This window comes from Eptatretus burgeri, chromosome 4, assembly GCF_056783735.1.
Source record: "Eptatretus burgeri isolate ZD-2024b chromosome 4, Ebu_testis_v1, whole genome shotgun sequence".
Lineage (NCBI taxonomy): Eukaryota > Metazoa > Chordata > Myxini > Myxiniformes > Myxinidae > Eptatretus > Eptatretus burgeri.
This window is the reverse complement of record NC_140964.1, coordinates 33,291,401-33,311,123: the sequence shown is the minus strand read 5'-3', so window position 1 is coordinate 33,311,123 and position 19,723 is coordinate 33,291,401. Positions and strand designations below refer to the sequence as shown.

Sequence of the window (19,723 nt, the reverse complement as noted above, 5' to 3'; positions counted from 1 at the left end):
GAACAAGTAGCTTCAAACTCCTGAAACAGGACCTGCACCTCTTCCACCTCAGACAAAAGTTCTCCAAAAGAGGAATTCATTCCTCTATCATCTTTGTTGGCAAAGGCATCTGAAACTCTTCCAGCTGCACCTTTCAAGTCATCCCGGATGAGCTTGTCATTTTCTTTGGCCCATGCTGTGAAGCATGCCCAGAGAACGGACCAAAGTGCCTCTAAAGTCAACTTGTGAACGCGGATGACACGGTTCCACCCTTTCCCTTTGATTACTTGTTCACATGCCTTTCCACCAAGGACTCCACTTTCCATCCAAATGTTCTCCAGGCCTGACGAATCCATGTACTGTCCGAGTACTTTCGTGAAATTCAATTGGATATGAAATCCTCCAAGCATGATGACCAGATCCTGACAGCTGTTCTTATCCCATTGCAGCATCTTTGCTTTGCAGTAAAGCTGTTCATCAAAAGTGATGACAGTGTACTTCTCCCCAATATTCTTTGTCATTGCCTGGCATTTCTGTAGAACCGTCCACAGCATGTCAAAGTCATGTGCTGGGGCATTCAGAATCGGCATTGGCCCGATGACTGTCACTGGTGGCTCAACTGTGGACATCTGGTTAAAGCCACTCCAGCCTGGAACGGCCTGATTATTTGGTTGATGCAATCTGGCCAAGATCCAGGCAAGCTCCTGAGTGTTGGCTGCTTTGATTTTCTGTTCAACGGGTGAGTACCATGTATGCTGCAGTGGTTCAGAGAAAACAGGTTCTGGCTTCAAGTTGGTCATATTGGCCTCTTGGACGCTTGTCATTTCAGGAGGGGCACTGAGAACTTTGGAGCGGCCAGGTTTAATCTGAATGTCCATCACTGGCTCTTGTTCTCCCTTGCGTCTGAGGGCCACGCACTGACTTACATGAAAAGTGCCAGACCCAGTCAGCGTCTCCTCAATTATGTCAATGTTGTCATTAGAATATCTCAAATATCCTGTGGTAGTTGGGATGTTGAGAAAGTTCCATGGGATCATGACATTTCCATTATCTCGGAAGCATTGTATAACATCATTGGCAATTGCTGTGTCAATGCGCCTCACTGTATCGTACCCAACTGTGTGTGCAGCTGCATGAAAAAGATTGACAAGCTCTTTTGAGCGTGTAGCCTGGTGAAGAGCAAGGCCAAGGCCCAGGTGTTTGGGGGTCAGTTTTTTGCCTCCTGAAGCCACATGAATAATGTCTTGGCAGATGCTCAGAACTTTGTTCTTGGTATCTGTCTCATCCGCTTCTTCATTGTCCATCTTGTCAGTGCTGTCACCACCACAAAGAAGCTTTACAAGCATGTACAGGGTTTCAGGTACAATTCGCTCTGCATTTTCTGTGTTCAGTCCACCGATAATGCTATGCCCTGGAGAGTGTTTTACGTCACTGTAAATCTTTATGCCCACTCTGAAGATCCAGCTAAGGATTTCGTTCTCATGATGAGGCAGACTGCACTGGGCCAATTCATCTTCTTCAGAACTTTCACCTTCTTCAGATAAATCATTCACGGCGGTTCTCATGGCAAACTTTGTCACAGTTGAGGACGCAACTATGAGGGGTTTTGTGACATCCAATGGCTGCACGAATGTCACCTTGTCACTACCAAAGTGAACCTCCACTTTCTGCTTGAAATTGTAGCTTTTGTAGGCTCCAGCCTCAATTCCATAATCATTCAATAACAGCATGCTGTAGTGTTCCCAGATGTTTTTCAGGGTAAACACATGTCCCTTCTGCAGCTCTTTCTCAAGCTGGTTCATCACATTTCTGAAACAGATGCTTTCAGGAGACTGGTTTTTCTCTCCACTCTCCTTTTTATACTTTCTGCGAAAAGAAACATAACACTTGAGGTGATATTTACCTTCAGCTGCCATCAAGTCTGAAACACCTGCAAACCTGTGACGCATGGTGGGGTCAAATTGGGCCAAACTAAGCATCCTGGATGATGTGTGATCAAATTCAACATTTGTCAGGACACCAGCTTTTCCAGGAATGTCAGTCTGGCAGAAAGCGCATTTTGACCAATCCATAGCGCTGTGCGCGGATCTTAGTGACTTTGGGACATGGTATTTCTCTGAGGAACCTGATGTTGTGGGTATCTCTTCTGCGTAAGTCACAGATTGTGGCTGAATCCTTGACTTCAGTCTGTCTATTTTTTGTGCGTGAGTAAAGTCACTATAGCAGAATTTGTACCATTGAATCTTTTCGACGTGCTCCGGTACATAATATTTTCTGATTCTTGAGAATGAGTCAACATATTTAGCGTCATTATATTTCTCTCTTTCTTTGCAACATTCAGCTACAGTTTTCACACCAACGATTGTAGTCTTTCGAAGTGGCGTTGACTTGCTAGTTTTTGAACTGTCCTGGCAAATAAAGCATTTATTCCAGTCTACATGCTCTTCTTCTTCTCGATCCCTTGAACCCCCTGTGAGAAATCTTGCAGCTTTCATTCTTCAGTTAGTCCTGGGTAACAGAAAAACACAGTTATGTAGTTTAGGTTCATTTTATAGCAAAGTTGTAAAATTCATTGATTGTGGTTTGTATAATCAGACATTCTAATTCGAGCCTCTTGCCGAGCCTGAACATTTCTTGAAAAATAATATAGTGAAAAACAAGTCATATTATTTTTAGAAAATGGATGGAGCAATGTTTTTTTCTATACTCCCATCAGCTCAGGCATGCTCAAAAACATGGAAATCGACCCTAATTTTGTAATTTTTAATGTCAATTTGCGGCTGAAATATGACGAAAAGTGTATTTAATGGCGACCATTTTGTAAACTGTCATGGCGGCCATACTATCCATATCCAGAGTTGGCAACAAGTTGATTCACGTTTCTGTGTGTCTGGACAGTCAATTTACACCTGTTGCACTATTCTAACATGGAATCAGCAGGGTCGTACACTATTCTGCATTGGGCCTCCTGACTATGATGTCAGAGGCAGATATTGCTCATCCACAACTGGCTATATAATAGCTCCTTGGAACATTTCCCACGATTAGCTATTTCATCTAGCTGTCATTTTTTTTTCAGTTTACTACATTTCACAGTTGCCAAAAAAAATTACAAATTTGATAATGGATTGTAATTCGACCGTAAAAGGATTGCAGTGAATTTCAGCCATTTCAAGGAAAGGGATTGCTTCTTTCCGTAAAGGGTGTGGCCATTCCTTTGTGACGGCCATTCCAACTATCTTTCGATGTTGGAGACATGTTCTTTCATTCATCCTTAAAATGAGAGCAGATGCACGGCACAATTGCACACAGTTTTGCAGCTGATAGAAAACTCATTTATCAGGTCACCTTGGTATTCTTCGCATTCTAGTTTCATCAAAAACATGTCTGTGATCTCAATTAATGAAGGTCTTGTTATTGTCGCAAGGAAATATGATGGGTGCTGTGCCAAGCTGGTTTGACACTTTGATCTCTGCCTTGGAATGATGCAGCAAGTAATTGCTTGGCGCTCGATTTCAATACATTGATGGGTTGTTCTTCTGGTCTTTAAAAATAATTACTTAAAATATATCTTAATTTTACTCTGTTTTCTTTTTTTGTTAATTCTATTCATTGGTGGTTTACAAAAAGAGAAAACAGGTTTCAACTGTTCAACTCTATTTGAAGAACTGCATGGATGAAAGAATATAAAAAATTACACTCAAAACAGTTCATTCTGTGCACTTTGTGTGTTCATTAACATACACGAGCTAACATGTCGTGATGGAAGTTCTTTCTGAACAAACAAATGGATTGAATCACACCTATAACTAAGCATTGTGTCCAAGCACACAGTGATTCGGTATCCATTGTCACGCGATATCTTCACTTCATATTTTCAACTCGACAAAGATAACAATGGCAAATGAAGATTAAAAAGATGATCTTTATTGTCATTTAGCGTACTTTACTTTCAACATGATTGTGGAAGTAAGGAAAATTGATGCATTCTCTTTTGTTTTAGTGATTTCTGTTCTCGTGGTGCTGGTTCCTGCTACTTGGAGCATCCATATCTTTAATACACCTTCATTGAGCTTTGAATCCAAAACCTCTTGAATATCAGTTCAGGGTCCTTATCAAGACAGGCACCATCGTGTGTCTTCTGAGCCATAATGCATATCAATGTTAAACTTGCAGTCATGATAATGTCCGATCTCAATGTTTCGTTGGACCAGAGACTATTTACCTGTTCGGTGGCTGGGACGGAACGCAGGATTTGGCAGACTTCTGGGCTTACAGTGTTCGTGACAGCCAGTGGACATGTCTTTCTAAGGATACAGAAAAGGAGGTGAGGCTGTTGAAAATGTCGTGGCATTTTCTTTTGAGTTTTACTGCATTGTTCTCTGTGGTGTTCTTATTGGCAGGATAGTAATTTAAGCTTTGAAATATTCTCTTGTGGGGGAAACATTGTATGAGGAGGAGAAAGAGAGTTGCCTGCGCCAGGCAGCAAAGTGCCATTGCCAGATCTTCCATAATGGAATACATTCAGAGATCTTGAGATTTTTATGACTGAGCCAAAAGACTTTGCTCGAGTCAGAATTCTAGCAGATAATTGACATGACTCGGTCAGGTGGGGAAAACACGAGTTCCATTATGGATCCAGCTGAGACCTGAAGAGCTGTGGAATGCCTTCAAGACCACCATCCTTGATGTTGCTGGTGGATGTCTTGGAACTCACGCGAAGAAGAATTTTGTCTCTCAAGGGACACTGGATACCATTGAACAGAGTCACAGGGTCAGGCTGAATGGCAAAGCTGAGCTGTTCAGGGAGTTGAGGTGTAGAACTGTACGTGTGCTGAGGGTGGACAAGGAGGCCTATGTGTGAGGAATCTGTGAGGGGGTAGAGCATCACTGTGGGTCAGGTGATTCTCATCCTGCTTACAGGGGAATTCGCACATTGCATTCCTTAAAGTCCGTCCCTCGGTGCACTGCAGTTAGAGCGGAGGTTGGTGGACTCTTGATAGAGGAGTCCGAAGTGAAGGCCCGCTGGGCCGGTTACTTTGAGCGGTTGTACCAGGCTTATCCACCAGTTATTGAGTTGGATGTCAGGGGTGTTACAATCCATATTGCTCACCGTCCAATCAACTGTGGTCCACCTTCGTTTGTGGAAACACAGGCTGCGGTGAACCGGTTGAAATGGGGTAAAGCTCCTGGGATCTGTGGCATCCATGCTGAATTTCTCAAGGCTGGTGGAAATGCTGCACTTGTGTCGTTCTGTGCTCTGCCTGGAACACAGGCATCATCCCAACTGACTGGAAGAGGGGCTGTGTTGTCCATCTCTGGAAAGGGAAGGGTGATCGCCAGGACTGCAACAACTACCGAGGGGTGACGCTGCTCTCAGTGCTGGGCAAGGTCTTTGCTCGGATAATTATTGATGGGGTTCGCCACCATCTGCTTGAGCACCAGCGTCCAGAGCAATCAGGCTTTACACCAAGGGGGTCAATGATTGACCGTATCCTTGCCCTTCGTGTGCTCACCAAACGCAGATAAGAGTTTCGGCAGGGGCTGCTTGCAGCCTTTGTTGATCTCTGTAAAGCGTTTGATTCAGTGAACCGGGATGCCCTCTGGAGGATTCTTGGTCTTCATGGGGTGCCACCACAACTGATTAATCTGATGTCTGAATTGTACTCTGGTACTGTGAGTGCTGTGAGATGTGGTGATACCATCTGCGACTTATTTCCAGTTCTTACTGGAGTTCGTTAGGGGTGTGTACTGGCCCCCACACTTTTCAGCACTTGTATGGACTGGATTCTGGGGAGGATGTTGGAGAGATCAAGCCTCGGTGCATCGTTTGGGAATGTCAATATCTCTGACCTTGATTTCGCAGATGATGCAGTCATCTTTGCGGAGACTCTGGATATCCTTTTGAGGGCCCTCAAGGTGCTGAATGAGGAGTCTGAGCCGCTGGGGTTACGGGTTTCCTGGATCAAAACTAAGATCCAGGCTTTCAATGGTATCTTGGATGCTGCTATCTTGTCTGTACCTGTTTGTGGTGAGGATGTTGAAGTCACAGAGAGATTCACTTCCCTTGGCAGTGATATTCCTGTCTCTGCTGGCTGTGAGCCAGAGTTCCATAGACGTCTGGATCGGGCCTGGGGAGTCATGGATTCACTGGATCATGGGGTGTGGTGCTGTTGGTACCTGTGCAGGTTGACGAAAGTCTGAGTCTTCAGGTCCTTGGTGCTTCCAGTCTTGCTCTTCAGATGTGATACTTGGACTCTGACCAGGGATCTGAGATGGAGATCTTAGATCCCTGGCCTCATGAGTGGAGGAGGCCAATGCGCCGACCACGTGCCTCATGGTTGCAGCAGGTTGATCGGCATCTCAAGGAGATGGGGATGGGCCAGGCATCTGCCTGGAGGATGGCCAGACAGAGGCCACTAGAGGTCCAGCGGAAAGTGGATGCAGCAACGCGCTGCTCCGTTGCATGCTCCCATACCTGACCTGACCTGAGTATATTTGGGTTTACTTACTTTTATACAGTTTCTGCCTTTGGAATCGCTGGATAACGGAGGATTGTCAGTCATCTCATGAGTTTGGGTTTGAAGTTGACCCAATTTTTGAGAAGTCAATCCAACAATCGATCAGAGGGGAACAAAGGGTCAGTGGACAGACAACAACTTGGCAAGGAATGAATAGGCAGACAGTGGGAAGGGATATATGCACATGACTGCAAAACATGTAGTCATGATAACTTAGCAGGTGGGCATGTGAGAAGGCAGGAACAGCAGACTAATATAGGAATTTTGGCCTGAAGAGTCACCAAGAATATCAAAGATCATGAGATGGAATGGGGGAGTAGCATGAAATTGCTGAGAATCATCATATTGCAGGACTGGTGTAAAGAGAGAAAAATTTTGGGAGCTGGAGATTAATGAAAGTGGAGGTGAGCATTAAGCATGGATTTGGGTAGATCAACATGGTTGCTTGATTTGCATATGCAACCTTGTATGGTCAGGAGAAATTAAGAGTAAAAATGGCAGTGATGGGAGGAGAGGATGAAAACCAAATATGTGTTTTCAAAGATTGTTGGGCTAGCAATTTGTCTACAGTGGAAAAAGGAACAGGCCTTGCACTTCCTGGTAAGTGTCAGACCATAGAGTAAAGCTCTATACTGTGCTCCTGGAGTTGAAGATACTCAGTCTTCTATTTCTTAAACATTGAACTCGATCTGCTTGTCATGGTTGTTACCTTATTCTATTTTTAACCTTCCCATCCTTCCTAGGGTGGCCCGTGTGCACGTTCCTGCCACAAAATGTGCATCGACATAGTGTGTAGACAGATCTACACACTAGGACGCTATCTGGAGTCAACAGTACGAAGCACTAACTCGTTGCGTAGCGACTTCTTTCGTTATGACATTGGCACGGCATGTTGGGAACTTCTCAGTGCAGACACTGCCGCAGACGGCGGACCAAAGCTTGTTTTTGATCATCAGGTAGTATAGAACCCAATATTCTTTTTTAACTCTGCATTATCGGATGCAATTTATATTTTTTTGCTCTTTATTCTTTTTCATATTTTTTTTTACTCCTTTCTTCGAACAGATGTGCATGGATTCTGAACATCACATGATCTACACATTTGGTGGCCGTGTGCTCACCGCTGGAGCGGGCGGGGAGGACAGCCGTAGCTCTGAGGCACAATTCAGTGGCCTATTTGCATATCATTGTGCTTCTAGGACTTGGCGTCAGCTCAGAGAGGATTCCAGTAATGCTGGACCAGAAGACGTCCAGTCTCGCATCGGCCATTGCATGCTGTTCCACATGGTAAGATGATCTCCTTTACGTGGTGCTTTCATGAATTTAATTTGGTAGTTCCCTTTATCACAAAACGTGGGATTTTTACTCTGTTGCAGAAGAAGCGCCACTTGTATGTATTCAGCGGGCAGCGTTCAAAGACTTACTTGAATGACTTCTTCAGCTACGATGTTGATGCTGATCATGTGGAGATCATTTCTGATGGGACAAAGAAGGAGGCGGGAAAAGGTGTTTTATGCAATGGATAAGGTGCATGTGGTGTGTGACATTGGATGGAGAGGAGGTTTTGATACGGTTAAAAATGTAGTTGTACGTTTGTTGATTTTGAAGGTGTGACGCTTGCTTCATGGTGGTGCTATTACACAGACCATGCTGCATGAACAGCACTTTCCAAGGCATGTGGTGGTAGATTAAGCTCGTGGTGTGGACTTTCAGTTCCTATGACAGGCTTCACGCAACGTGCCACCATTGACACAGAACTGGATGAGGTGCACGTGCTATCTGGTCTGAGCAAGGACAAGGAGAAGCGAAATGAGAACGTTCGCAACTCCTTCTGGATATACAACATTGCTCGTAACACGTGGTAATTGCTGATTTCTTTTTTTTGCACTAAAACAAATTTCTTTTAAAATCCTATTGTTTTTCTTTTTTCCCGAGCTGGCCGCCTTGAAAACTGTCGACACAAAAATTGGAGAACTCTCCTGGCCAGCAAGTCTCGAGTCCATTGTCCATTCTGCTTGCAGGTCTTGCATGTACAAGAGTGAACAGACTGGAAAGGAGGGTTCAACACGGTGCTTGCATGATGATGAGCCTTGCCCACGGTTTGCCCACCAACTCGTGTATGATGAAAAGCACAAGGTACCATAATTATAAGTATGAGACTTGTGCAGTCTCATGAGAATTTTCTTGCATTTGAGGTCCAACAATGGTTTGAATTATGCGTTATTGTCCCATTTGTTTTTGTCAGAATGAACTCTGTTATTTAAGTGCACACATAAAAGGGATAAAGTGATGAACAAGTCCTGAACTATATGGTAAAATGATAATCTAGATCAGGGGTTCTTAACTGGGGGTATCCATACCCCTTGGGGGTATGGGAACTAAATGCTGGAGGTATGGGACTCTATCTCTGAACATTTGTGAAACAGTATTCTCTGCATTATTAAATCTGAAATCAAAGTGGAGAAATCGACTTGATGTATCAGATGACATGCGAGTAGCATTGTCAGTAACTGTACCCCGATTCCATATTTTGATTGAACGAAAACAACATCAAAAATATCTTACTAGATTAGTAAGAGTGTCTGTTATGTAGTCGAGATATTGAAAAACTTGCACATTCAAGTTTGTTTTCTTCGTTTGCGCAATAAAACTCAACCATAAGAAGTAAAGTTGCTGATTTATAATCTGAAATAGGTGAATCAAAGATATATTGTAAAATATTTGTAGCTGTTTGTATATTTGTAATTTTTCGGTTATTTTTTATTTATTTTTTTGTAAGTATCGATATATTAATACTGAAAGGCCAATTTTGTGCTCCTCCAAGCAGTCGCATCACGTTTTTCTCGGTACTGTGACCTGGACTGAAAGAGACTTCGTACCTGCAAGAGTGCATCGCACATCGTGGCAATAGTCAACTTTCAAATCTGAAGCAGAATAACCACTTTTCGTTTTACATTCGTTTCCATGGCGACGTGTGACGTCACCGCTGAGAGGCGTCAGGACGTCATGACATCGTCAGTCATTCGGTGACGTCATTACGTCTGCCGTCGACACACCGTTACCGCTGAGAGGTGTAATTCCACTCCTCGAAAATAGCGTCTGCAATGTAAAACTCTCTTCTGCACATGCTGACTTCCTCAGAATGTGAATTTGACACAATGTAACAATGTTTAAAATGTAACAAGAAACATTGTATCTTCTATATATTAATACTGAAGGACCAATTTTGTGCTCCTCCTCGCGGTCGCATCATGTTTTTCTCGGTACTGTGACCTGGCCTGAAAGAAACTTCGTACCTGTAAGAGTGCATCGCACATAGTGGCAATAGTCAACTTTCAACTCTGAAGCAGAATAAACACTTTTCGTTGAGATGGGGGCGAGGAGTGAAGAGGCGGGGGCAGGGAGTGAAGAGGCGGGGGGCAAGGTAAGCAAATTTTTGGGCGGGGGTAAGCAAATTGAAAGTGGGAGACGGGGGGAAATGGGGCGGGGGCTGGGGTGAATTATGCGGGGTTGAGTGTGAGGGGGTGGACAAGAAGGCGGGGGCAAGTGGGGCGGGGAAGCAAGAGACGGGGGTCGGCCAGTGAAGAGGCGGGCCGGGGTAATTAAATTTTTGGGCGGGGGTAAGCAAATTGAAGGTGGGGGGGAATGTGGCAGGGGCGGGGGATGAGTAGGTGGGGGCAAGCACGCCCTGTCCAGTCCATGTCCCTCGAGTTGTGGGTGAGCTGGTGAGGGTGGTTGAATGAACGGAATCCGTCTGTGACGGGGCTTCGGCTAGTATGATAGTATGATAAATGCTTATGATTGCCTTTCATGTTCTATTCCTAGCTATCCATATCTAAAATAAATTCAAGCTATTGACATCTTTGGAATTCATACTGTCAACTAATAGGACTGGTGATGATGATTTTGACAGTCAAGCGAAGGGGGTATGGGACCATGTTGGGCAATCCATTGGGGGTCTGGAATCATCAAAAGGTTAAGAACCCCTGATTGTAGAAGAAGAAGATTGCAGAAGCTCTCCAAAATGGATATTGGCACAGGGTATTGAAATAGTAATCATCATGGTGATCTTTCTTTACATCATTGAACAAAACGATAAACTGCGATTTGTCATGTTCACAAAACACCCACAGTAACTTGGAAGTTTTCTCGTATCTATCGACATATTTTCAAGTGTTTGTTTGTGTGTTTCTGGGTTTGTAAGTTATTCTTCCACGGCCGAACCGAAGCACCTCGAGGCCCCAAATTTTGGGTGTAGGACTGGAAGGTACTTCAGAATCTGGGCACAGTTTTAAGCTTCTACACGTTGGCCTTGATGCCGGTTTTCCTTCCATCCATTGGGACCATACTTTGTGCAGAGTGTTGATGCTGCATAAGCAGTCTCCTTGGCTGTTGGGCACAATCCTGGACAGGTCACCACTCCAACAAAGGATACCAACAAGCTGGCACTCATTTTTGCCGACATCGGAAGGATGACAGGCAGAGTCAACCCCACCTGGTATTTGTTCAACAGCCGAGGGGGATTGGAACTCAGGATCCTAGGATCCCAAGCCCACCACCCTAACCATTAAGCCAACAACAAGCATACACCGCTTTTGAGGCCACCAAAGGCTGCTATAAAGTGTATATGGGATGTCTGATCAGGCAGTGCTGCCGCTGACCCGCAAGCAAAGGGTACCCACTATGTGGCCAATAACTCCATCGCTTTTTAATACCACCATGTCCTGAAACCACCGCTGGGAAAAGCTCACCTTATTTCATGATTTCCTATGATGCCTTGCTTCATTAAGGTACGTATGTTTAAAAAGTAGGATCCATTTAGGAGAGTTGAGAGAAGTGGTGAGGGGTGTGATAGGGTGCTTGTATCTCAGGAAGGAGTTTTTGAGGGAGGTGGGGGTGGTGGGGTGGGGAGGGTGAGGGCCCATGGGTGAGGTGGCACAGAAAAAAAATTTTGGCCTTTAATAGTGAAGGAGGACATCAGTGGGATAGAGTTTGGAGGGAAGAGGAAGATTTGGGAGCAGGCATCATCCCAACTGACTGGAAGAGGGGCCTTGTTGTCCCTCTCTGGAAAGGGAAGGGTGATCGCCAAGACTGCAACAACTACCGAGGGGTGACGCTGCTCTCAGTGCCGGGCAAGGTCTTTGGTGAGAAAGAGCAGGTGTGAAGGTTCCTTTTTTCCTAAGTTGTGGAGGGCAGTGAACGGAAACTTTTTAATATTGTCTTGCATCGAGTATCAACAAGAATTTTCCCATTTTACTTGCACACGAAAGTTCCAAACTCTCAAAATAACATGCCTGTGGGTGTTGGTGTACCCAGTTGCAACAATGGGCTCGGCTTTCTCACTTAGACATGACTACACTTCATCCCTGTTGTATACATCATCTAAAGTTGCTGTCCATAAAGTGAGAATTGGTTTGAAGTGTTCTTTACTCCTTTTTAGCATTTGATTTAATTCATTCCATTGTAACAATGATTCAAAACTACCTTACCATATGAGTTTATAGAACACCTTATCCCACGCGGTCTTGAGAAAAAAAGGACATGGACGAGGTTTGCGAGCAGCAAATTTGATTGGTTGAGATGATTTAAAATTCCGTAATATTTTGTCCAAGTCCTGCTAAACGAAAAGTTTAATGCCAATAAGACGATTTGGATTCTACATTGTTCAAGTCTATAACTCAATTGAAATAAAATAAAGATTTTAAAGGTTGTAGAAAAACAAATTCGGAGGTTTACCGCCATTTTATGCAGCATCTTTTACACTACCTTATCAACACATTACATTCGTTCTTTGTGCCTGTTGTTTGTATCCTTTATGATGTCCTAAAAAACAGTAAATTTCCTGTTTGGAATGATTTTCAATTTTATTTGACTGCTAGACAGGCAGACAGTGTAAAAATTATCTCAATACCCTCTGCTTATGAGCCAAAGTACGTACTGCTAAACTAGAGGTTTGTGTTTTGATTTATGTTCCGTTTCATGTTCAAAATGTAACGTTGAATTGAAATCAAGTTGTTTCTTCATCATAAACTGACATTTAAAGACAGACAGACAGACAACGTGAACTTATTGCTTAACCCCACTTTGTACTTAGCACATACGGGGTAATGAGAGTTTTGATAATATAATTCACACCCTACCCAGCTTATTGTCTTGCTCCTGCACCTGCCAGGTACACTACCTGTTTGGAGGAAACCCAGGGAAGACGTCATCACCCAAGATGCGCCTCGATGACTTTTGGTCTCTCCGTTTGTGCCGCCCATCACGTGATGACCTTCTCAGGAAATGCAGATACCTCATTCGCAAGCACAGGTCATTCATTAAAGTTTACGCAGATTTTCATTGTGGTTGGAGTTGTACTCCATAGAGTCAAAGGGCGATGGTGTTTGTTGTTACATTGGGGATGTTTGGTTCGGGCTAGGGCTTGGTTTATTAGGACCGGTTTCACCGGAGGGGACTACGGGGTTGCTCTCCGTCTGTTCGTCCATCCGTCCCACCTGTGATTTTTCAGACTCCTCCCTCCCCCCCCCATACCCTTTAATATTGTTACGGCCACGGGTACCGAGTGTATTATGAGGGGGTTTAATTCCCGTCTGTCCTCAGAAGAGCCAGACCTGGGGCCACCGCTCACGATTAACTTTGTGGTACGGTGGGTTGCTTTAGAACCACAAACGCCACTCAGTCAACCATGAGTTCCAGTGTCCACCATCTAATTTTTCCGTTTAACTCGAGGTCACGTGGTTTCCTGAATGGGGAGTGCGCCCTCAGCAAAGCATCAATCTTATCTTGATTGGATCTTAATTAGAGCAGCCAAGCATTTTAACCGCTGGTGCGTGCCGACTATTATTGGTCAATTTGTGTGGTAATTACCTCCCAGTCTATCTCGGTTCGGACAATGCTGGATCAATGGACGGAAAGGACAAACACGGACAGGTTGGAACGTCGACAAAGCAATTTATTAATAAGGATTTTTGTTTAATCAATCAAAATAATGGTAAGCAAATAAATAATCAATCAGGCACTGAAAGAAAAAGGGACAAAGGGCAGATTCTTATCTCTCTGCCTTACTTGACAATTAAACACAGACAAAGGTACCCAGCAGATCATTCGGTGGTGGAAGAGAAATTGTCTCGCTCACCAAATAGAGGTCGTATGTCAAATAAAAACGTCCTGAAATGGGTGAGCATGCCTTGTCCGTTGCCAACGCCCAGGGACGCCAAGAATCAGTTACGCCAAGAGCAGGTCTCAAGCAGAAGGAGCATTAACGGTCCGAGCGTCACCCACCGCCAGGAGCCACAACCGACGGACAGCTGTTAGGACCTGTGAAGTGCTGTGAGGCGCTATATGAGGCACTGAGGCTGTCACCAACTCACTGGCGCCGACTGACTGGTAAAGCCATCTGACTGACTGGACTCCAACTGACTGGTAAAGCCGTCTGACTGACTGGTAAAGTCGTCTGATACCGACTCACTGATGCCAACTGACTCGTCAACTGACCCGCCGAGAACAGCCCTCTCGTTCTCTTTTTATAGGCTGGGCGGGCACAGACTCCAGCCAAATCCACCCCGCCCCATTTGCGAATCGTTGCGGTGACAACCCGCACATCCCACGATTATTCCGGGCTTACGATGCCATGTTTGTGGTGCTGGACGAACGGCAAAAAGCAGCCATTTGTCAGAATTACCGAGCGAAGACGTGAAGCGCTCATAAAACGTGAACAACAATTATTACCTCATTGTTCAGCCCGATATGAAAAAGAGCCAGTCAGCATCCATAGAGCTGCTGAACGGGGTGTCAAATGTTGATGGAAAAAGGTGGGTGTCGGCGTCGGTGAAGGAAACGGGTGTCAACGTCGATGGAAAAAGGCGGGTGTGGAGCCTCCGTTGGGCTAACGCTATCTCGCGTGCATGAATGTGTCTGTCGTAAAGAGAAAAAGGAGCTTTTCACAAGAGAGGGAATCTATTCTTTACCCTTCTCAATGCATCACTTTTAGAATCCCACCAGACATGGGGATAGGTCTATCCTGGACATGCATTTCGGGAAACAAGCCGGTAGGCGACGAGGGATCCGTGAGGATCGAAGCGCTGGATACGATGCTTTTCATTCTGACCGATCCACCGACGAAGATTCATTGCCAAGACGTATTGGTTCACATACAATTGTTCCTCTGCCTGGCAAGATTTTTCCTATTGCATATTTTGCCAACTGGCACTCCTCATAAAAAATAATGGTAAATAGACACCCGATTTTTGAAGGACGACCATTTGAAAAATAAAACCTAAATCAAAAATCGGCTCGAGTAAAATTTTCAAAATATCTCGAAGTGTTTAATTCCGAAGTCTCGTTTCTCCACATTCAAAACTGTAGGACAAGTATTGAAAATAGTGAATGCGGTTTTTCGGCCGCTGCATAGCAACGGGTGGTTGCTTAGCAACGAAACTCAAACGCACACACTCCCAGCCATATGGCACCTGACCGCCAAGTTTCATCGAAATCGGTTTGCTGGTTTGTGCTGTGGAGCCTCACGTTGCACACACACACACACACACACACGCACACACACACGCACACACACACACACACGCACACACACACACACACACACACACACACACACACACACACACATACATACACACATACACACATACACACATACACATACACACACATACACACACATACACACACATACACACACATACACACACATACACACACATACACACACATACACACACATACACACACATACACACACACATACATACACACACATACACACACATACACACACGGAAAACCCGACAATAAGGGATATCTCGCGAATCCAATAACTATCCGAGGACCTGAATGTTTGTATGCATTCGTCGGATCGGATTCTGAAATCTGTAACAATATATTCAACTGAAACTTGGTGCATTGGCTCTATTGTGATACGTTACAGAACAAGTTTCAGTTTCAGGGTGTTTCGTCGTTTTTTTTTTTTTTTTTTTTTTTTACAGGGTTATGCCCTTTTTGGACTTAGAAAATATCACATCAGTCGGGGACATGTATTGCAAAGCAATTTTCACTCTTGTCGTTCTAGCTTTTATTGAGGAAGAGTTGGGTGTAGAATTTTGACAGATTTATTTTACTTGTTGAACCTTGAATTAAAGTTTCAATCTGCTATTACAAGTTGAAGTGCTAAAAATGCTTCTTTGCCTTTTAAATCTATCTTGAAGGTTCCAGGAAAAAGCTATGGAGGATCCGATAGGTGCACTGAAGTTCCTCCAGACGGAACTTGCCGAGACGGTAGATCACACGAATCCCCGGGAAGCGAGAGAGGTGAAAAGAAAGCACACGCTTATGTTGCTTGTCAATGCTGCATCTCTGCCAAACGAGAAGATCCCGAAATTAATGGGAACATGCATCATACTGGGAGCGCGCGCGCACACACACACACACACACACACACACACACACACACACACACACACACACACACACACACACACACACACACACACACACACACACACACACACGGAAAACCCGACAATAAGGGATACTTTCAGCACAAAAGCATTACCACAGGATGATTAAAGAACCATTAACTTTCCTGGGAAATTATTTTTTTCCCCTTGTCCAATTCCTCATCCTTACCTCCAAACACTTCTTTGTCCTTTATTGAAATTTTCTCATCAAACTTTTTCTTGCCCTCTCCTCACCAGTTCCAACTTTTGACAACATCATTGTTTAAGAGCTCTTCTGATTTCATCTCAATTGGTAAGGTCCGACCTTTGATTTATGAGCTTTGCAAATAGGTAATTAATCGACTCTGGTGGTGTTGAGTTCGATATGCTGTGTAATTATCTTGTAGAATGTAGATCGAGGAAACATTGTAATCACACTATACAATGATACAAGATATACAAATCATGAGGATTGGTTGATGTAACTTGTATATTGCTGGAGAATTTTTGCCTTCTGGTCAGTTTGTTGCAGGGATCTCAGGATCAGCGTAAACTGGTGGAATTGCTATCCTAGAGACTGTGTAGTGTGATTGTCGAGACTTTTTCCATTGGCAGACGTCCAGCAGATACCATGCAAAATCCCTAATTATAGCACCTCAAAAATGAAAATAATAGAAAAGGCCGATATATTGCCTTCTCGTGATTACTCTCGTCAGAGGAGAGGGTATTGTATTTGGGTCCGTTTGTCTGTCCACACAGAACATGGGTATGTCTTCTAATTACGTACCATTGAAATGTGAGTACGTCTATTAATTACGTACAATTGAAATCAAATGTGAGTACGTTTATTTATAACATACTATTGGAATGTGAGTGCGTCTATTAATTATGTAGTTTTGGAACGTGAGTGCGTCTATTAATTACTTATTACTGAAATGTGAGTACATGTATTAATTCCATACTATTGGAACGTGAGTATGTCTTTGATTTACATACCATTGGAACCTGAGTACGTCTATAAATTACGTACTCGAGGAACTAAGCCTGGTGTTGGTTTAGTGGCCAGGGTGACTGGCTTGGGATCTTAGGATCCTGAGTTCAAATCCCACTTACTGTTGAATTAATACCAGGTGGGGTTGACTCTGCCCGTCATCCTTCTGAGGTCAACAACATGAGTACCAGTTTACTGGTATCCTGTGTTGGAGTGGCGACCTGTCCAGGATTGTGCCCAATAGCCAAGGAGACTGCTTAGGCAGCAGCAGCTAAGGCGAAATGAGAACCAGTGTACTGGTAGAGGGCACAGCATCAGCAGATAAGCCGCTCTTCCAAGAAATGAGAGCTACCCAGCAGCCAAGCTGCCATATGTCAGAACAGAACAGATTGGAACTGAGTACGTCTATTAATTATGTAATAATTATGTGCAGTTATGTATTCATTACATCTTTTATTAGCCCCCGTTGTACTTGGTCCGAAACGGGGGCTTATGGATTGGGTCTCGTCCATCCATCCATCCGCAGCCATATCTTGGACATGTATTGACCGATTTTATTCAAACTTGGCACAAAGACAATACATGATAGTGTGCAGGTGCACATCACTTTGTTTTGCAATTTTTTTTTTTTTATCAAAGATGGCCAACTGGCGGCCATTTTAGTTTAAAAACCTGATGTTGAACATGTCCTCAACCAATTCTCGGACATGCATTTGCTGATCTTGTTCAAACTTGGCACACAGATAATGAATGATTGCTTACATTTGCTTGTCATTTCTTTTCAAGATCAGATAAAATATGGCCGACTGGTGGCCATTTTGTTACTTGAACGTGTCCCCAACCATTTTTCGGACATCCATGGTCTGATTCTCTTCAAACTTGGCACAAGCACAGTGCATGATGGCATACACATGCACCTCACTTTATTTTGCAATCTGATCAAAGATGGCCGACTGGTAGACTGCCAGCCATTTTAGTTGTAAATAAATATGGGCTATCCCTTTAACTCTGGACTGCAAAATTACTAAAACCACAGGGGCTATGACATTTTATGTCTTTCTCGCCTTGTTAATTACATAACTCACCATACAAAACAAGTCCTGGCGAGGGTATACAATCTCTGATTGTTCTTTCTCGTTGTCCCCTGCCCCTCCGACAAGGTCGGATACGGGGGACTTTTAAATGAACTCCGTCTGATCAACCAATCCTCTGTCCTTGACCGATTTATCTGTGCATGTGCTTTTGTGTATGCGATATAAATATCGTTGAACATTTAGCTTTTAAATTGAAGATATCTATTCCTCATGACATTATCTCAACCTGATTAGATCACGGCTATGATTGGCTGAATTCTGTTGCCATGGCAGCCATCTCAGTAACTTGGCTTGTGTACATGATATTTCAAAAACAGTTCAAGAGTTAGCTTACATATTACACAGATCTATTCCTCATTCCACCCACAAGGTGGGAGGTCTGGAGTTTTCCTTGTTTTCATTTGAGATGTGCTTGGAATTATGTCTTTTGGACAAAGCACGATTGCTTGACCGAAGGAAGCATAAATGATCTCATCTCTTACAGGTTACTCCGATGTGGATGAGACCTATGCACAGCGTTCTCAGCTCTTCGACACACTTGTCAGTTTCTTCCCTGATAGCATGACCCCTCCTCGAGGAAACCTCGTAGACCTTATTCCTCTTTGAAGAGCTTCACTGCTGCTTTCCACTGTCCTCACCACACCATTTATGACATTCACTTCTTGAAAGATGAAAAGGCTATCATATCATTGTAAAATCCAAGTATTTCGTGCCACAAATGACGGGTTCGTCGTTTGTTTGACTTATCCGCATTGGTGCTGGACGACTGATGAAAAAAAAAAAATTGATGAGGCCTGGTGGGTAGCAACTGGGTGCTACTCATTTTTTTTCTGGAGGTGCTTTTCAGCGTGTGGACAACGAAGACCCTTGTGAAAGCAACACTGAAAGAAAACAGTCAGCAGGTGCCAGAGGAATAATTCCTTTTCCTGGGCTTGTAACCTCAGTCAATGATGCTTCATTGTAAAAGGCAGAAAGTATGGTAGTTTAACCGCAGCATTCACGCAGGGTCTTATTGGACACTCAGCAGCTTCCAGCCTCCCCAGGTACATCAGAAATGGTCTTGTTTACATTTGTGTAAGTAAGTTCTTAGCAATTCCCACACCCTATAATTATGAAATTCACTTTTTGAAGAATGAAAATGAAATCCATATCTATAAATGTTTCCAAATATTATTTGAGGTTTAACTGGTAGCAGTTGAGGTTCAAGCTCAATATGACTGGAACATCATCAGCCTTGTGGCCACAGTGTGGAACCTTCACAATGAGTTGCATTTCAAGAGCAAGCTCTGAATTGTTGCTTTGGCGCTTTGACTTTTCGCTTGCTTTCATAAGCAACAAAAACAACACTATTCTTGCCATTGTTTTATCTCTCATTATTTCATTTGTCACGCTCAGAGCGAGAATAGTTTTTCAAAACGAAAAGGAAGTGCCCATTGAGAAGTTGTCTCATTTAAGCAGCTGTGTTGATACTTCCATATTTTCGGAACCCCAACTACGAAAATGACATCTTTGAAGCTCATGGTAAAACATTAACTCGTAGTTGTTCGTGACAAAATAGCTATTAATGTCAGTATGCATTCAGCGAGCTCTCAGATAACAAATGTGTTGTCCTCTTCCTTGTACCAAATGTGTAAATACCCAAGCTGTACCTATACAATAAAGGCTGTATTTTTGCCATTGTAA

The 19,723-nt window shown here is 43.7% G+C and overlaps 1 protein-coding gene across 2 annotated transcripts in view; it reads left to right on the top strand.

Moving 5' to 3' along the window:
* MKLN1 (muskelin 1) overlaps positions 1-19,723 on the top strand; it is a 96,736-nt gene extending 77,013 nt beyond the window's left edge. The window contains exons 9-18 of one of the 2 annotated variants that reach the window (XM_085877351.1): positions 4,194-4,306; positions 7,244-7,456; positions 7,566-7,787; positions 7,877-8,006; positions 8,214-8,361; positions 8,522-8,636; positions 12,673-12,812; positions 15,725-15,827; positions 16,214-16,268; positions 18,525-19,723. In XM_085877351.1, coding sequence (XP_085733477.1) covers positions 4,194-4,306; positions 7,244-7,456; positions 7,566-7,787; positions 7,877-8,006; positions 8,214-8,361; positions 8,522-8,636; positions 12,673-12,812; positions 15,725-15,827; positions 16,214-16,268; positions 18,525-18,646 — 1,361 coding nt within the window. In that variant the 3' untranslated portion in view covers positions 18,647-19,723. The remainder of the gene's footprint in view (positions 1-4,193; positions 4,307-7,243; positions 7,457-7,565; positions 7,788-7,876; positions 8,007-8,213; positions 8,362-8,521; positions 8,637-12,672; positions 12,813-15,724; positions 15,828-16,213; positions 16,269-18,524) is intronic. The other variant, XM_085877349.1, reaches the window with a different exon arrangement.